The following is a 19,361-nucleotide window of genomic DNA, read 5'->3' on the forward strand; positions in this document are numbered from 1 at the left end:
AGTAAACATTACTAACTCAAATTTTATAGTGCTGGGAGGAGGGTTTTACATGTTATTTATCAATTTGTTTTGGATTTATTCCAGCGTGGTTCAAAAGCTGTAACTTAAGCTTATATCTGGTTATATGTGTATACATCTATATCTATAGGCAACATTTTTAAAGAAAATAATGTAAGCCAATACTGAGGAGGTCTAAGAACATTTTGCCCGTAGAGTAGTGGAGGATATGGGTTTCCCTCACATTTGAGGAATGCCACATAATAACATGTATTTGGGGCTTTCCTATTTAAAATAGATTACAAACGCAAACACCTGAGATATGTCGTTAACGCTTTGGTGTGAAATGGTATAATGGTATGTTAGGCCCTCTCTTTTTGAGATCAGGCTTTGATGGGAGATGGAAAGGCTACCAGACTTGATAGGAAAAAACAACAACAACAAAACACACACACACACGCACACACACACACACACACAAACGTGGCCTCTGTGCTTTGGGTAAAGTGACCAGAAGTCCCACTGTTGGTGGCACAGTCCCGATTTTTAACAATTTGTCCGATGTCCCACTGTTGGCAGGACAGTCCCGCCAACAGTGGGACGTCTGGTCACCTTAGTGGGGCAAGTCATTCACTCTCTATAAACCCCTGTTCCTTAGCTGTGAAATACTGGTAATCTGCATCTCCTTCTTCACAGTGGTCTTATCTGTGAAGCTGGTTCAGAGAGGCTCTCAGCAACTGGCCATTTAAATAAAATTCTGATGTATTTGGGAGAGAACAGGAAGGCTCTATCACCAGGTTCTTAGATGGCACAGTCACCCACCTGGTGAGAGGAAGACTCTGATTTGGGGGCCCCTTGGAGTGACTTTGGGAAGCCGGCCCACTGGGCGAGGAGGTGGCTCCACCAGCCGGTGCCACGGCAGGGACCCCAGGCCCGCGGGCTCACAGCTAGCACCTTAGTGGCTCCTGCTGTGCGCGCTCAGGTCCCCCGCACCCACCGCGCTGGGTGCTGCAGGGGAGGCAACGCATTGGTGGGCGCGTCACCAGAATGCGGGGTCCCGTTTCTGGGAGGCACCTGGGAAACTGGGTGAAACCGGGAGGAACTTGGTCGTCACCTAAAATCTCTCAAAAGTGCTTGTGGGGTGGGGAGCGCACGGGTTTTCGCCAATTCTTCACATTGGCAGAGGGGCTTCCCGGGGCGCCCGGTGTGATCCAGGTCCCGCGCTCGGTGGGTTTTGGGGAGAAGAGAGGGGATGTGTTTGGTGAGTAGGCGGCACGCTCCAGCCCAGGGGTGAGGGGTGTTGGAGGGGTGAAGGCGCCGGGTCTCGGGCAGGGCGCGCCCTCCGCGAGAACCAGGGCAGATCGGCGCCGAGAGGCCGGGACCCACCTGCCAGGGCCGAGCACCCCGCTCCGGCGGCGCGGGGAGGGGGCGCGGCGGCGGGCAGGGGACGGGGCGGGGCGCGCGGCTGCCCCGAAGGCGGAGGCGGGGCGGGCGGGCCTCGGGAGGCGCGGGGGGCGGACCCGCCCGCTGCCCGCGCCGCTCGCCCGCCCGCCCGCAGCTCGCACTCGGTAGCGCCGCGGGGCAAGCATGGGAGCCGAGCGCGCCCTCCCGGCGCCCACACCTGTCTGAGCGGCGCGGGCACCCGGCCCGGCGGGCAGCTCGGCGCGGTGAGTGCGGGGCGGCGGGGCGCCGGAGGAGCGGACAATGGGCCGGGGCGCACGGGGTGGGGCGGCTGCGGGGCGCGCGGAGGACTTGGCCCGGGCCGTCCTCGGGGCTGGGGGGCTAGGGGGCTAGGAGGTTGGGAGGCTGGGACCAGCGGCAGGAAGAAGTCTGCGGGGACTCGGGCGCTGCTGGGCACTTGGCTTCACGCACTGTCACGCACTGTCACGGGGAAGAGGGCCGGGAAAGGAGATTCGGAGACCCTGCCACCTGGGATGCCTGGTGGGATGGAAGTGGGAGAGGAGAAAGCGGGCTCTGGGCACGCTCTCCTCCAGGAGGCAACACCCCACCTCCTGCACACGCCACAACCCCCACTGCTTGTTTTCCTGGGTTTGACGTGTATATGTTCCAGCAAGATCGGAACATTACATTTTAACCCTGGGCACGTGGTTGTGCACGCACCGTAGCCAGCAAGGAAAGGGCAGTGGACACGGGCTGGGGAACGGGACCTCAGTGAAGGACCCTGTGCTTCCCTAAGAAACTGGTCTATGAACGAGTTGTTGAAATTGCAAAGACTTCTTCAGCCTGTGGTCATCCATCACGCGATAACTTATAAGTAAAAGTTTTTTGGGGGAAAAGGTTTAAAAAGTGTCTTACAAGAGGACGGAGAATTGTGTAAGTCCAGGAAAACTGCCACTCCCTCTTCAGAGTACAAATTGGGTTTGCTTTCACCAGAAAATAGCTGATAAAAATCCTGTTTGTTTTATGGCCCTTTGGGCGACACCCAGGAGATTTCAGAAACAGCCCGTAGGGGGGGGTGGAAAGCTCCGGTTAGTGTTGGCATGGGGCTGGGTGACTTCTCTCAGCTCCTGAAATTAAACTTGAGGAGGTCCTTCTTCCTCTCCCCCCCCCCCCCAAGCACTTTTTAGGATCAGATAGGCCAAACTGAGAATCGTTTTTATGAGTGGTGGTGTGAGAAGGAGTTAAATTCACAATCTGAGGGCAGCTGTGGCCAAAAGCCAAATGCCAACTTAATATCCGAATATTTATTGCACTTGCTCCAGGGCCCTATTTGTGCATAAGAACATTCAAAATAGACTTATCATCTGTCTCTTAAGACGTCTCTGTTAAACAGGAGGGCATAGGAGTTGGGGTGGGGAGAAGACACTTAGGAAATGCCCCAGAAAGTCCTTCTCTGTGCTTGTGGAAGTGTTTGGTGATCATATGCACACCATCTGCATCTCAATACATTGTTTTCTCTTGTGTTTGTCTCACTCATATAAAGTCGAGAGGTAATTTTTCATCCCTTCCTGTGCCTGAACTGCAAAGGAAGCATTATTCCAAGGTAACTAATAGGGATCTCATTCCGTAACGGCCGACAACGTATTCAGGTAGACGGTGAATGGCGGGCACATTTTTCTGTCTGTAGCATAAATGCCAAGGAGGCCATTAGTGGCCTGAGAGCATTGCTGGGCCCGCTCTGCCTTGTTTCAGAGTCTCAGGTTCTCCTCCCTGTTTCTTCTCATAGATCCCCGGAGGAGGGATGGGGGAGAGATTTGTTTCTCATGGATTCACCATTGACAGTTTTATACATTCTGTTCGTGTACTGCTGCTGCCAGGTTTATCCCCGGTCACTGGAGTGGTTCATTTTGCCTAAAATCTGATAGAGCAGTTAAGCTTCTATTGCCCACAAGATTATGTTTAGGGTGGCTGCACTTGTAAATGCCCTGCATTTCTTTCCTGTGTGGGACTGTAATTCTTAAGCCATTATGCGATCGGGTCTGTTTTCCTTTAACAGATTCGATGACTTTGGAAAACGAGAGCAAGCCTGGCTACAGAGCTTTGTTCATTTTTTAGGTATTTGCTTTAGGAATTAGCCTGGTTTCCCTCACTGTTCAGTGTCCTTGGCCACAGATGACTTGGAAAACCCTTTGTTCATCCTTCCAACTGGTGTCCAAAACGTGTGTGTTCATACACTTTCCCACTGTCTCTTTCTGTCACGAATGTTTGCAGTGGTCCCCGGAGTTCATCTGTTGTGCAATCGTTTACACGTTGTCCTCCCAGCACTTAACTTGTGGTAGGCGTTGTAGCTTTCTCCCAAACACGTGCCCTCTGGAGGAGGCCTGTGTTGTTGCAGTTTTGAAGAATAAGGTGCAGCCCTAGAAGAGAGTAGTCCAGGTCCCAGTCTCCAAAGAGATGAGTGTTGTTTGCACCTCCCATAATGCGTGTTGTTCTCTCAGTGAGGTTGGTAGTGAGCTCCTGAAGTGGCTGCATCCTCATGAGGTATGCATATGTTTAGACAGTGGTCAGCGGGTCGGTCAGTGGCTCCCATGAGTGATGGAGCACGGACTGTGTAATCCTCTTGTGAGTCAGTATACAGAGTTGGAAAAGGAATACAGTTTCCCTGTTACTAAGCGTGGTGAGAAAATATTTGCCTACCTTAATTTTCCATTCTGCTTTGCCATTTGGGTGAAGTGATGCACGAACATACTTAGCTGAGAACTTTAAAAGATAACTGTGTGTTTGAGGAATTCTTATCCTGGACAAAGGCTTGTTCTTAAAAAAAACGAAATGTTGTAGACCTGAATTTTCTTCATCCAGATTTAGATATAATCGGGTAAGACTTGGGCATCTTCATTCCTTATTTAAGGTGTGTGTTTTCCAGACAGTTATGTAAGGATATAAGGTGATTTGTAAAGAGAGAACTTAAAGTTATGTAACCCATTTAGTTACCTTCCCAGCTGTGCGCTTATGAATGTTTTTATTACATCTGTTTACATTTTAGAGTGTTTCTATTTAAATAACTGGGCATGGCACAGGCTTAGCTAGAGCTGATAAAAATGGAAACAATGATTATTTGTCTCCTGGGGAATTATTCTATAATCAGGTGAGTAGAGGAATTAATGCAAAGCCACCTACCTGATTTGAAAGCATCCCTGTTCTCCATGGTGTGTGATGAATGGGGAAGGGGCCAGGGAAGGTGTGAGTGCCTCAGGGAGCAAGCAGCAGGTCAGCTCCCACTCCTGAGAGCATTCACCCCAAACTATTCTTCCTTCTGTTCTTGAAAGCTGCCCTCTACTGGAGGCCTTTGCTTTCTTTGATGACTGGTCAGGGAAACCTTGTCACCCAGATAAGCAAGGGATTAACATGGCAAAACTTCCTTTTTCTTTTCCCCAATGCCCCCACCCTCCAGAGCTTTCTAAAGGAAAGCCCCTGCCTGAGCTGTGACTGGCTGCACAGATGCTATCTGTGAACAACATATGCCTGCCCTGGACGTTTGTGACCCTAGAAAATTATAAACTTAGAGACCCCTAGACCTGAAAAGACCAGAGCTGAGAAGACCAAAGAGATCACCTGGTGCCCTGGCCAGTGTGGCTGGGTGTCATCCCGTGCACAGAGGTTGCTGGTTGGATTCCCGGTCAGGGCACATGCCTGGGTTGTAGGCTCGGTCCCCAGTGTGGGGCCTGCAGGAGACAGACAGTCAATGATTCACTCTCATCATTGATGTTTCTATCTCTCCTTCTTCCATATATATATATATATATATATATATATATATATATATATATATAGAGAGAGAGAGAGAGAGAGAGAGAGAGAGAGAGAGAGAGAGAGAGGTAGAAAATGTCAGAACAAGGCTGTACCCCACAAGTTAACCAATAGATTTAAGTAATAATATAGGGAACTTGTAAACAATGTTTCAAACTAATAGGACCCCTAGTTTTTGAGGTATGTGACAAGCTTATTTCTAAGGGATTAGAACTTCACCTTGCCTTGTGGTTTAGCAGTTCTTATAGATGGCAGACTCCTTAACTGGCTGAATGCCCAGAATTTAACTTGTAAGGACTCTGAATTGGTAATATTATCTACTACTTATTAGATAATACTCTTATCTAGAAGAGTAATTTTCTGTGGTAGACTCTTTAGCCTTCTCTAGCAGCACTGTGTGATTTGTAAGTTATCCTAGAGGTTCTTGGCTTAGTCATCCATCATTCAGCCGAAGAATAAATTTGATCCTATGTCAAGAGACTGGAGTGAAGCTGTGGCTAGTGAGAGGGCCTAGCTAACTGCCCAGCACTCACACTCAGGAAAAGACTTGTTCTAATTTCTTCATACCCACTAACTCTCATGAACTGACTTGTAAAAACATTGTTTGTTTTTGAAAGACAGACTTAGAAAAATCAACAACCAAGAGAGGAATGGTCATGCTTTAAGGCCTTTGAAAATTTTTCCTTTTAAATTTTGTATTGATTTTTAGAGAGAGTAGAAGGGAGCGGGGGGGGGGGAGAGAGAGAGAAACATTGATGTGAGAGCAATAAATTGATAGGCTGCCTCCTGCACACACCTGCACTGATAATGGGGCTTATAACCCTGGGTCATGTACCCTGACCAGGAATCAAAGCAACAACCTTCTGGTGCACTGGATGATGCCCAACCAACTGAGCCACACCAGCCAGGACAAAAGTATTTCTTAAGCAGGGGTTTACTATAGGCAAAGCACTTGGGAAAATGAAATTAGAGTTAATTTTGCCTGAGAAGGGGTTAATTTATTAATGCAAGGCTTCTAGATGGATCCTAGTTCCTTACTATTCTCTTTTCTGATACCCTTGCCAAAGGACTATTTCAGTGTTTGGATAAATGGATGAAGCTAAAGACAGACATCACTGGAGAGATTCTGCTACAGTAGATAATTCATACTCTCTATTCCCAGCATCAAGCATGCAAATTTCAGGTTTGGGGTTTGAAGATTCATGATCTAGGTAATAATATGAGCATATTTTAACTGTTATGGTCATCATTGCACATTGAAAATATTATTAACAACTTATGATAATACATGGTATAGTAAGATCTCATCTTCTCCTCTCTCTCTCCCCTAAACATTATATTTTGAAAACAGGGATACTTGGCAGCTTGCACCTCTGTCTGGAGTCTGTGTTTTCTTTCTTAAGACAAGCTGAAGTAACACTTGGCCTACCACGTCTGCTGCTCAGTGTTAGCAGGCGTTAATGTTCTCCACATTAGTTGAAGAAAGGAGGGGGTGGTGTCTCCAGGCCCAAGATACAGCCTCGTGGGAGGTACATGATTCCTCCTAGTACATATCACACTTGGCAGGGATTCTAGTGTGGGGGTGGTTGGTCACCTAGACAGCAACTTACATAGAGAAAAGGCTGTCCACACCCTAGATATGCCCAAGAGCTGGATCCTCGCCCAGGACATGAGAATAGTCAGATACAGAACCATCCTCCGAAGTCTTCTACACGGTCATCCTCACCTACTAGCCTTAGCATCCCCTCTCTTGTCTACTTGGAGCTTTCATTTTTATTTTATTTTTAGTTTATTTTTTATTGTCAGCAGTACAGATGTCCCCCATTTCCCCCCTACTCTCCCCTCTACCCAACCCCCACCCAACACCAGGCCTTGACTTCACTACTGTCTGTGTCCATGGGCTATGCATATATGCATGTTGTTCTTTGGTTAAAGAACTTTCAGTCATTTGTGCACACGCACCCCATGATTTAAAGGATTTAGAGAAATAATTAGATGTAGTTCCTTCCCACGAAAGGGCCCATGGATCCTTCCTATTTGGAAAAATGGAGAGAAGCAGTTTCAAGGAATCAGGAAGTCCCAAGGAATTGGCTTTCCAGGACCTCCTGCCTTCTTTTCCCATCCCTGTTCTCCCTGATGGAAGTAGAACCAGACGAGCATACCCGCATCAGGGATGGAGCTCACAACCCGGGGCACATGCCCTGACCAGGAATCAAACTGGCAACCTTCTGGCACACTGGATGATGCCCAACCAACTAAGTGCAGCAGATGAGAGAAAGAGACAAGCACAAGGATCCCAGAGGTGGGTGGGGCACCCACATTTTTAGAAATACAGTGGATAATGGGGATATGGACTGACATGCTCAGCTGGACTAGATCAGCTAGCTCAGTGGCACCCCAAAAGTGCAAATGGGTCTTTACTTCCAATGAGGGAGAGGGTGAGGATAATGGAACAGTTTCCTTCTGACTCCTGCTACATTCCACTAGCCTCTTGAGACCTAGCCCCTCCTTGTCCTAGTTTTGGGATGTCTGAGCATGAATGAATTACCTCACCTGTTAGTCAGCTTCCCTTGAATAGAAGGTTCAGAGCCATTCAAAACTGACTGATGCTTCGACATCTGGGAAAATTCTACTTCCCGTCTTCTTTTTGTTGTTGTTTTTCTTGTGGGGGTGATTGATCTCAGGCTTTAAACATACCTTTCAAGATGAAATCCAAACTCCTTCATCTCCTATACTCAGCCCCTCACAATCCAGCTCTTGCCTGTTGCCTCTTTGTGGAGCTGAGCATGATTCCTGAAATGATGTGTGTGCCCTTGTTTCCTCTAAGAGGCCCCTTCACTCTGTCTTCTATGATCTAACTTCTGTATGGCTTCAGCGTCCATCTCCAGCCTCACCTCCTCTGGAACCCCTCCCCTGTTCTTCTTACTCCCATAGCTGACTTCATGCCCTTTCTCTGAGCTACCACGTCACCCTCATACATCTCTGTCATCAGCACTCAGCATGCATCATTCAAAAAAGGATTTTTTTTTGAGCCACACCAATCATTCACTCAGTCTTTCATGCATACAATAAATAAATAAATCGGTGCTGAGTGTTAGCATAGGCCCAAATTCAAAGCATTTAGACTAGCTGGGACCATGGAGAAAAAGGCCTGAAAAAGTAACCAACAATGACAGTCATGATGCGATCTACCTTTGACAAAGGCCCTGCTGATATAAGACAAATCCTACAGGAAGAAGAAATATTTTGTATGTTAGAGGCCTGACTGCTCTGGCACTAAATTTTAATAGGTAAGGTTGTTCTAAATTCAAAGCAAAAACAAACAACAACCACACACACAGAGAGAGAAAACAACTCAAAAGCCTTATATCCTTCAAAATGCACCCAGTATTTAGAGGTAATGGGAGTGACACAGTGGAGCTGTCCCTCTGTACACCGTGTCACTCAGCAAGCTGAGTAATTTAAATTTATCCTTTGCGTGAGCAAGTTGCTCTGTAGATGCTCCAAGTTCATGCTTTAATGAGAATGAGAGGAAAGAAAGGCAGGGGGATGAAGGAGGTAGGAAAAGACAAAGGTTTAGTCTGAAGCACAAAGAAAGCTCAAAATTACCCGGAAATTGAGGCTGGTCCATCAGTTCATCTGGGGATCGATGACCCTACACACACTGTCCTGCAATGGGCCGTTGTTAGGGGCTTCTTCAACTTAGAAGGGAATGAGCACCCAACTTCGTTTTGGACACCAGGCCATGGGAGTGTTCCAAGGCCAAGCCCTTGCATTGTAATGAAACCATCAACTAGGGATTCCTCTCCACACCCTGATTCCTGAGGAGGGTTTGCAGACTTAGAAACAGCGACAGCCCCGCTGGCATTGCTCAGTGGTTGAATGTTGACCTATGAACCAGGAGATCTCAGTTTGATTCCCAGTTAGGGGCTCGATCCCCAGTGGGGCAGTGTGCAGGAGGAAGCTAAGCAATGATTCTCTCTCTGTCTCTCCCTCTCCCTTCCTCTCTGAAATCAATATATATATACATATATGAAACAATGACAGGTATGCCGTTGACTGAGTCTGCAGTGAACCAGCACTGGGCCCCTTGCCCTCCTGACCCGCTTGTCTTTGTTCCCACAGAGAGTGGTGCTCAGCATGGCGGGGATTCCAGGGTTCCTCCTCCTCCTCCTCCTCATGCTCCTTCTCCTCCTCTGCGCTGTGGGGCAGGTGAGCCCCTCCAGCGCCCACTGGAAGCCCACCTGGCCTGCTTACCGCCTTCCTGTCATCCTGCCCCAGTCCACTCTCCACTTAGCCAAGCCAGACTTCGGGGCCGAAGCCAAATTGGAAGTGTCCTCCTCATGCGGACCCCAGTGTCATAAGGGAACCCCACTGCCCACTTACGAAGAGGTCAAGCAGTACCTGTCTTATGAAACGCTCTACTCCAATGGCAGCCGCACCGAGACCCAGGTGGGCATTTACGTCCTCGGCAGTGGTGGCAGCAAGTCCTCGGGCAAGTCCCGGAGGAAGCGGCAGATTTACGGCTACGACAGCAGGTTCAGCATTTTTGGGAAGGACTTCCTGCTCAACTACCCTTTCTCCACCTCGGTGAAGCTGTCCACAGGCTGCACGGGCACCCTGGTGTCGGAGAAGCACGTCCTCACGGCTGCCCACTGCATCCACGACGGCAAAACCTACGTGAAAGGAACCCAGAAACTCCGCGTGGGCTTCCTGAAGCCCAAGGTCAAAGAGGGCCGCGGGGCCAACAGCTCCAGCGCAGCCGGGCCCGAGAAGATGAAATTTCAATGGATCCGAGTGAAGCGCACCCACGTGCCCAAAGGCTGGATCAAGGGCAATGCCAACGACATTGGCATGGATTACGACTACGCTCTCCTGGAACTCAAAAAACTCCACAAGAGAAAGTTCATGAAGATTGGGGTGAGCCCTCCCGCCAAGCAGCTGCCGGGAGGCAGGATCCACTTCTCTGGTTATGACAACGACCGGCTGGGCAACCTGGTGTACCGCTTCTGCGACGTCAAAGATGAGACCTATGACCTGCTCTACCAGCAGTGCGACGCCCAGCCCGGGGCCAGCGGGTCAGGGGTCTACGTGAGGATGTGGAAGAGACAGCAGCAGAAGTGGGAGCGGAAAATCATTGGCATCTTTTCAGGGCACCAGTGGGTAGACATGAATGGTTCTCCACAGGATTTCAACGTCGCTGTGAGGATCACGCCTCTCAAGTATGCCCAGATTTGCTATTGGATTAAAGGAAACTACCTGGATTGCAGGGAGGGGTGACAATGGGAATCTTTCCTGCAGCACTTAGAGGTCTTCATGTCCTTATTTTAGGAGAGGCCACATGAGGTCATTGGTATGTGTGTTCGAGTGTGTGTGCGTGTGTGTGTGTGAGTGTGTGTGCATGTGTGTGAGTGTGTGTGCATGTGTGTGAGTGTGTGTGCATGTAGTGTGTCATAATATCTTTTACATCATTTTTTTTTAAATTGCAAGATGACTGGCATCATGATTTGAAAATTGGTTTGTGTATCACGTCATATCTTTTGAGCAGTTGGAAAGCCTACTTTTGCATAGAAATAAAAAGCATACTGATGTTTGGGGCAATGGGGACTCTTTAGCGACTAAGTTAATCTTTCACTTTTTGAGAACTTTGATTTTTATTTCATCTGAACTTGTTGCAAAGGTTTATATTAAATATGTGGCATACAGGAGATATAAATTCTAATGTGTGTATAGTGTGTATTTTCTCCTGAGAGTCATCTTATTTTTGTTTTGGGTTTTTTTAAACTCCTAATCACTAATGTGTCCAGATGGCAGTGTTCCCCGCAGCATACAACACATGGTACCTTTCAAAGCACCTCTGCGACAGGCAGTTACCATAGTTTGGATTTGGAGATCTGCGCGGTAGTCCTTGATCAGTAAAATAATTTGTTGACCATGTTAGTATACATTAAATTATATCTAACAGTCAGTCAGTCCCCAAGATGTTTTTTAGTTTTGAGATAGTTTCTCTTCCGAAGATTGTTGCTCTATGTTTGAGGAAGACTTTGCATATGGCCCTCCCCAGAGTAGGCTACATGGTTTATGCCAGCACTTCCAGGACTTAACAGGATTTCACTCACATTTTTCGAACTAACTGTTTCGGAAGACAATCATCAGGGCCTCATTGGAGCAGGCTGTGTTGCTTCCCAGCGCACAGTTGTGGTCACACTACAATCATTGCATTTCCCCCCCGGAGTGTAGCACATCTCATGTTTTATCATTTGGATGGAGTAATTGAAAATGAATTAAATTCCAGAGAACAATGGGTGCATTGCTCAGCAGATGTCACGGCAGAATGAGGACTTGTTTGGAGCCTGGCACAGTCTCCCGGTCTAATCAGAATTATTCCGCATACTTTTCAGGGTGCTTGGCTCATTTGGACACTTTTCTCTTGTACTTTACTTACTTTATAATAAAAATATTTGGAAGGTGCTATAAGAAAAAACAACATGACTTTCTTTTTCCCCCCACTAGCTTTAAAAGGGCTTGCTTTACTGGAATACTCTAAGCTGCAGGCACATATAATCAAATAGACTAGCAACAATGGCAATTGGGAGAAGGAAAAATAGATTAGAATCATCACTCCAGTAAGTACCTTTATGAACTTTTATCCATAGGAAAGTCACAGTATGTAAAGGAGAGAGTTTGACTCATTTTATGTCTTAATTCTTTGCCTCTCAGCCTGGATGCTTCTTTTTAAATGAATTACAAATGGGTCACACGGCAGATGTTTGCTGTTCTCGCTCCCCGGGTAACTTCAGCCTGCCTTCTGACTATCTGTGAGGACATCCAAATACAGTATTGATGCTTAAACCTCACCCAGGTGGTTTGGCTTGTGTGTCTCTTGAGCTTTTCAGAAAGATAATCCGGCTAAGTCACTCAAGAAATGTACAATCATAGTGCTTTCTTTAAATCACATAAGAAATACTATGCATAGCATTCTAGCCAGTTTGACTTAGTGGACAGAGAGTCAGCTTGTGGACCAAAGGGTCCCAGGTTCAACTCCAATCAAGAGCATGTACCTTGGTTGCAGGCTCCTCCCTGGCCTGGGCCCTGGTCAAGGCTCATATAGGAGGCAACCAATCAATGTGATTCTCTCACATCAATATTTCTCTCTGTCTTTCCCTCTCTTAGCAAGAATCTAGCCTGAGGAAGAAGAGAAGTCTCCATCTCTATGTCTGGTATTTGGGGAGTTTGTTTGGTTTACCTTTTGCTTCATGCAAAGAGGTGTTCACTGAACACCTAGGTCAGAACTGCTTTTTTAAAAATAAATATACCTTGATTTCTTCATGTCAACGTGTGCAAAGGCTAAGCTTCCCTCAGCAAGGAGAGGCAATGGCAGAAAGCTAAAACAGCATCAACGTTTAGTTCTCAAGTAGATGTAACTTTACTAAGGAATTGTACCCATGTGCTCTGGGGAGCGCACCTCAGGACTGTAAAATCATTCAACATGTCCACCTTTTCAGTGGTAATAGAAAGAAGCTTTTTATTAATTATCATGAAAGTTGAAGTAAAAAAAAAGAAGAAAGGACTCATGATATTATTAAGATAATTCATGTATTAATTATACATCCCAAGGCTGTATTCCCAGTAAGACGTAGAACGTTTCTTAAAGTGTGTGCCTTAAACACTCATTCCTCCCCATTTTCTACCAAAAATAAAAAGGGCACCATCACCAAGAAGGAGGGAGATGACCCTCAATCCCACCTCCCCCCCTCCTTATCAGGGATTCACATGTTTGTTTGCACATTAAAAGCTCTAAGAAGTCCTGTACTGGAGACATGTTAATGTTTTAATGTCTGCATTTCAATAAACACCTTTGGTCACCACACCCTTGTTTTCTCCTTATGAGCAATTTTGTGTTCTAATAAATACGCTTTGGGAATTGCTGTAATAGCCTCTGGGTCAAGGTGATGATGCACAAAGTGATGAGCTCCAAGTGCCGTCAGGTGATGGTGCCTTTTGGGTTTAACCAGAGCCCTGTGTCCAGATTTGAGTGTTTATATGAGACGGCAGAGAAGACATTTGGAAACTATTAGTTACTGAGTATCAAAAGGTCATGGCAGAATTGGGGGCACATTTTTTTCATAGACTTTATTTGGAATTTTGGACTTTATGTAAAGTCCCTTCCCCCAACATTTGGGGACAGGGGAGGACGAAAGAGGTAAAGAAATATAAGCCAGTCTATGGCAGAGTTATATGTATATTCTTTCATTACTTTTTTTAAAAAAACAACAACACAAAGCACCCTGTAGAGTAAGTGGGGACATGGAGATCATTCCCTTCTCTGTGTGTAACTGACTCATCTACCTGCCCCGTGGAGGGCAAGCCCCCAGTGACACCTGGGTCAATATTTAAGGTAGTGGCCTCTCTCTGACACCTACAGTCTTCAGAACTTTTGAGGATGACAAGCGTGCACTGGAGTGATGACGCTCTATCCGCCAGGTGCTAACATGTAAATGACAGCCACCAGGGTGTCCAGAGCGGTTCTGACAGCAGAGATCAGCACTTCCTCTCTGAGGGCGGTCACAGCTCCGGGCCAAAGAGCCTAGTGGACGCTCCTGCACTTTCCTCCATGCTTTGCCTGGGTCTCACTGTTCACGTCTGTCCTTTCCTTAGTCCTTGCTACGAACCAGCTCAAAGATGCCTGGAAGTTGCCCCCATTAATCGATTTCCATGGATATTTGGTGGAGTGGCCATTCAATTTATCATCTAAAATGGAATTTTTTGAGACCGCCTGAAAAGGAATTCTATCCCTAAAAAGGCGAGGACAGCAGGTGTGCTCCAGGTATGTCCTGGGAAATGCAGCATGTCTGGTTGCCTTAATTGGTAAACCCTTCAAAGCACGTTATGGAATGCAGGCTAGGCTGACAGTCCTCCTTGTTAACCCAGGAACAACCGCAGGGCTGCAGCTAACTGTGTGTCTCATCTCTGGTTTTTATTGTTCCTACTGTATGCTTTCTCCACCGGAATCGGCATTCCTAAAGCCTTTGGGGAAGGAAACTTAAAAATTCCTTTTCGTGGGGTCCAGTCTAGAATACATAGGTGGTAAACACAACCTTTTCTAGCAGGTGAACACACATGTGTTTTCAGCCCACTGTTTCCCAGAGAAGAAAATAAGCCAGAGAAGGGAGTGAACAGGCTGGGATCTAGGGCAGCAGACTGCTGTGAGGAGATGGTGGTCTTGGAGTTGGGCAGACTGATTCCATAGTTGCCTGGTTATTTTGGGGGAATAAATCTCAAGATGGGTTACTTTAAAACAGAAAACACTTTTTTGATTCAAAGATCCTCTCTTTTCGAGGTCCCAGCTCCTCCAGCGGGCTGGAGTAGAGTGGAGGAAGAGAGAAAGGGCAAACATCCGTGTCATTCCTCAGTGGTTACTGCTTCTCAGATAATATCAGCTGTTCCATCTGCCTTAGCTCTTACCTCTGGTCATATAATCCTCTGCCTCCTGCTGTTGGGCACCCTTGTTTGGTAGACAACTCTCTCTGGTGGTGAAACAATAAAATACCCCAAGCCCAGCCATTCTCTTCCATGCTTTGATTACCCACTGAGAGCTCACAGGCTGACTGAGTTGCCCATTGAAGATTTTTGGGAAAATGCCCCAGGCTGAGGGAGCTGGAGTGTAAGAGCTATGGCAAGATCAAATTTTGTCTGTTCAAGAGGTGTTAAAAAGTTATAAATATATAAAATAAGTCCCGGGGAGGTAATGCAGAGTATGGTGATGATAGTTAATAATATTGTATTGTATATTTAGAAGTTGCTAAAATCTTAAAAGTTCTCATCACAAGAAAAAGGTTGTAACTGAATGGTGACAGGTGTTAACAAGACTTGTGGTGATCATTTTGCAATATATATACAAATCATTGTATTAAATCATTATGTTATGCACCTGAAACTAATATGTCAACTGTATGTCAATTTTTAAAGAGAGAAAAAGAGTCACACTTAAGTTTGGGGCCTGAGCATGCAGGTAGAGTCCAGTTGCCAATTGCTGAGATGGGAAAGAGGATTGGGAAAATAAAAAAATCAAGAAGCCCTGGCCATATAGCTCAGTTAGTTAGAGCATCATTCTGATACTTCAAGGTTTAGTCCCTGGTTAAGGCACATACAAGAATTAATTATGGCCTGGCTGGTGTGGCTCAGCAGTTGAGCACCAACCTATGAACCAGGAAGTCATGGTTCAATTTCTGGTCAGTGTACATGCTCGGATTGTGGGCTTGGTCCCAGTAGGGGAGGTGCAGAAGGCAGCTGATCAATGATTCTTTTTTTTATCATTGATGTTTCTATCTCTTTCTCCCTCTCCTTTCCTCTCTGAAATCAATATATATATATATATATATATATATATATATATATATATATATATATATATTGATTAAAAGAATCAACTAATGAATGCATAAATAAGTGGAACAATGAATCTATGTTCCTCTCTTTCTCTCAAATTAATAAGCAAGTAAGGAAAATCAAGAATGTTTGTGTTTGTCACATTAAGTTTGAAATGCCTAATGACATCCAGGTGGAGATGTGAGGTAAATACCCCAGTTGTGCAGTGAGTATCTATGGTTGTAAATTTCAATAGCAAGATCTCGCATAAGCATGCAGATAGCATTTCAAGTCCCAGAGTAAGATAGTATCACTTGGGAGGGAATGAGGAAATAAGGTTGAGAAGAGGGCTGAAGACAGAAGCCTGGTCCACCAACTTTAGAAGTGGGTTTCAGAGCAGAAGAAGAGGAAGAGGAGGTAGCAAAGAGGCTGGAAGCAGCTGTCCATGAGGTCAGAGAAAAACCAGGAAAGTGTGGCCTCCTATAAGCCAAAAGGAAAAAGTTTGAAGCCAAGTGTGAGAAAGGGAGGGCGAAGGGCAAGACAAGATCAGGTGGTATGTTAGGCTTTGTTGAGTAATGGCCTTCTGGGTACATGGGCAAGGCAGGTGGGGGGCAGGAGGCATCACCTAGTCCTCCAAGCAGAACCTCAGCTGTGCCTCTCTGTGCTCCCACTGCTCAGCACAGCTCTGCCCCGTCCTTGCCTGCAGGACAGGTTGGTTGATAAACTGAATCCTCCTGTGAGCCTTGGCACAGCTCTGCCAACAGGAAGTGCAAGGACCCAGGGCCACACCCTCCCTGAAGGAGTTCTGGCTTGTAAGGGCCTTGAAAAGGTGGGCCTAGGGAGGCACATGGCCATCTCCTCCTGTCCAGCTGATGTTTTCTGGGGGCAGAAAGTGCACCATGACTCTTCAGTGTGGTATTTGTGTATCGAGTGTGTAAAAATACCAAGTGTTCTCTTAGTCTTGATTTATCACTACCCCCTTGTCTTCAGACTCTAACAGGAGCAGGGCTCTCTCTTCCATAAAGAGCCAGGACAGTTCTGAGAACCAGTGAGTTCCAGTCCAATGAATCAAGACTGAAGTGTTTGCATTGGAGAGAATGAGGAGAATCTCAGAAAATGAAATAAACAGAGCAAGTGGCTGGAGCTGGAGAAGCAGCCATGGGAACAATGGCTCGGCCTTGCTGCCCATGACTGTCTTCTCCAGAGGCCTTCCCCGGTGGTCTTCTCTAAAAATCCAACCCTCGGAGGGTTCTTCTTTCCCTTCTCTGCTTTATTGTCTCGGCTCTGCACCAATCACTCCCACATATCCTATATTATGTTTATTTCTCTTGTTGTCCTTCTCCGCCACTAGAATGTGATTTCCTGTGGGCAGGGATTTTTGTCTATTGTATCCCCACACTTAGAGCAGTGCCTGGCACATAGGTTCTCAATATATTATGTTTCTAAATAAATGATTGAACAAATGACCCTAGTAGCTTTACACAGCCTGTATCACGGATAGCACTTCTTGGTCTTGGATATTTCTTGTGTTCAAATATATTACAGAATAAAACTCTTGTGATGTCTTGTACCCATTCTGTTCTGTTCTGTTACATTCCATTCCATTCCATTCCATCCCATCCCATCCCATCCCATCCCATCCCATCCCATCCCATCCCATCCCATCCCATCCCATTCCATTCCATTCTATTCCATTCCATTCCAGCATGCATTGCACTGCTGTTATTATATGTGTGTCTGTCTCTCTTACTAGACCGTGAGCCTTGTAAGAGCATCTTCCATTGTCTGGCCCTTGGTCTAGCACAGGAAATATTTGCTGGGAAAACAAATGGATGTCTGTTATGAGTTAACCTGTGGCCCAGAGAGGCTTTCCTCTCCCACATCTCACATGAAATTGGGCAATGTGTTTCCTTAGATGGACCTGATTCTGGCCCATAGCCTCTGTCCTATAGACCATTATAGCAGACTCCAAACTGCATCCTAAGTGTCCCAGCTCACCCACAGCTGCCCAAGGCCCCTATGTGTCCTGGTAACTAGACTCTGACCACTACAAAATAAGACTTAGTTTTTTAGCCTGGGATTCACCACCCACTCAATATGATAGTCAGGTTCATCCCCTAATGCCCCCCAGTTATACAACTGGTCTTCCAATAAGTTGTATTGATTGTATCTTATTTTCAAGCCTCTCCCACTACTAAGCTCTCCTCCTCAGCCTGGGGTGCCCTTTTCCATCTTTTCAATTATTCAATCATTCAATCATTCATTTAGCAATAAGTCCAATGCCAGCCACTGTGCTCATACTGGAGCTACAGGAGCAAATAGGACACATCCCTGTGCTTGAGATGTTCCTGTGTCTTCTCCTTGTGAAGTCACTGTGGTTGTGACTCTTGCTCTGTCTCCCAGGTGGTAAGGCTCTGTAATTACCCTCTCTCCACATCTGTCTGGGTGTCAGTGAAGTGGAATAGCCACTTTGTAAATTAAATGTTCCCCTCACATTTAATAAATATTTGAGTTAGATTGTCCTGCCTGGTCAGTGCATTTTGTTTCTGGGATTTAGTAATCCTTACTCTACCTCCAGTTCCCTGATGGAAAATGCCATGTTTGGTAAATATAACTGAAGCATGACTAATATCCTCCATGGATAAGCCATTCTTAGACTTAAAGACGTTGTCCCTTAAAAGTGACACACTTTAACTACTGCAGGATATCTGCCAGACTAGCCAAACACAGAGCTGAATGATCCCACAGAAATGCCTCCAGTTTTTTATTCTCATGGGAAAAAATGTGTTAGTTGATCAACTATAATATATCAAGAAGAATGTATTCAATTCCTTCATTATATTTTTACTGATTAGCTCCTTTATGCCTCTTTAAGTTCTTCAAGCTGTTTAATATCCCACATTATCTTCATTTCCATTCATCTGAGATTTCAAAAAATGGTAAAATGCTGCGGATAATTATCTGAAAAAATGTTTTATTTACTTAAAACTACAATCTATATATATAAAATTTAAGCGACTGGCAACTCAATGACCAAATGACCTAATGACCAGGTGACTGGTCAACCAATTGCTATGATGTGCACTGACCAGCAAGGGCCCGATGCTCAATGCAGGAGCTTCCCCCTAGGGGTCAGTGCGCTCCCACAGTGGGAGTGTTGTTCAGCTGATCTACCGGTGCCAGACTCAGGGCTCATGGCTGGCTGCTGCAGCCCGAAGACTGCAGTAGAGCAGCAGTGAGCTTACTGAGTACTGGTGGTGGCAGGTGCAGCAGGGCCAGGATGAGCAGGAGCGGCAGGCAGGAATGGCTGGTGGTATTGGACTATCAGTTTCGGCCTGATCCCCACAGGCTACGCCAAAGGACCCACTGGTGCACAAGTTTGTGCACTGGGCCTCTAGTTATTTATAAAACCCACTGTGTGAGCCCTGGCGGGGTAGCTCAGTGGGATAGAGCATCATCCTGATAGTCAAGATTGCGGGTTCGATCTCCAGTCAGGGCTCATACAAGAATCAATCAATGAATGTATAAATAAGTGAAACAACAAATTCATGTCTCTCTCTCAATGTGTGTCTCTCTCCCTTCCTCTCTCTAAAATCAATCAATAAAAAATAAATAAAAATACCCACTGTGTAATAGGATAAAACATGTAATGATCACATTTGAATATCTAACTCTGGATATTAACCTTTGTGATCATATTTCTTTTCAGTCCATATTTTTTCAAATGGCCCATTGTTGCTTAAAAACATCATTTTTTTTGTAAGAAAGTCTGATTTGATTTTTAAATT

General features: G+C 46.1%; 1 protein-coding gene and 1 long non-coding RNA gene across 6 annotated transcripts; both read left to right on the forward strand.

Moving 5' to 3' along the window:
* The first annotated feature begins 1,531 nt into the window (after nucleotides 1-1,531).
* Nucleotides 1,532-13,075, forward strand: PRSS23 (serine protease 23). Of its 5 annotated transcripts, XM_045578158.1 has the most exons (3): nucleotides 1,533-1,664; nucleotides 2,941-3,001; nucleotides 9,331-13,075. In XM_045578158.1, the coding sequence occupies exon 3, from the start codon at nucleotides 9,346-9,348 to the stop codon at nucleotides 10,483-10,485; it is 1,140 nt and encodes a 379-aa protein (XP_045434114.1). In that variant the 5' UTR covers nucleotides 1,533-1,664; nucleotides 2,941-3,001; nucleotides 9,331-9,345; the 3' UTR covers nucleotides 10,486-13,075. The 5 variants fall into 5 exon arrangements, 2 of the variants coding, with proteins under 2 accessions (XP_045434112.1, XP_045434114.1); XM_045578156.1 differs by lacking the exon at nucleotides 2,941-3,001 and having other exon boundaries at nucleotides 1,532-1,664; XR_006740938.1 differs by lacking the exons at nucleotides 1,533-1,664; nucleotides 2,941-3,001 and having other exon boundaries at nucleotides 9,331-10,608; nucleotides 10,653-13,075.
* A 2,536-nt stretch (nucleotides 13,076-15,611) lies between these two features.
* On the forward strand, nucleotides 15,612-17,143 carry LOC118712675. Its single transcript, XR_004986102.2, has 2 exons — nucleotides 15,612-16,488; nucleotides 16,564-17,143. It is a non-coding gene; the product is annotated as an uncharacterized LOC118712675 (long non-coding RNA).
* Nucleotides 17,144-19,361: the final 2,218 nt, after the last annotated feature.

This window comes from Pipistrellus kuhlii, unplaced genomic scaffold (genome assembly GCF_014108245.1).
Source record: "Pipistrellus kuhlii isolate mPipKuh1 unplaced genomic scaffold, mPipKuh1.p scaffold_m20_p_9, whole genome shotgun sequence".
NCBI lineage: Eukaryota > Metazoa > Chordata > Mammalia > Chiroptera > Vespertilionidae > Pipistrellus > Pipistrellus kuhlii.

Bases quoted from the DNA above. Each gene is read 5' to 3' on its own strand.
- PRSS23 (XM_045578156.1), top strand. From the start codon at position 9,346: ATGGCGGGGATTCCAGGGTTCCTCCTCCTCCTCCTCCTCATGCTCCTT.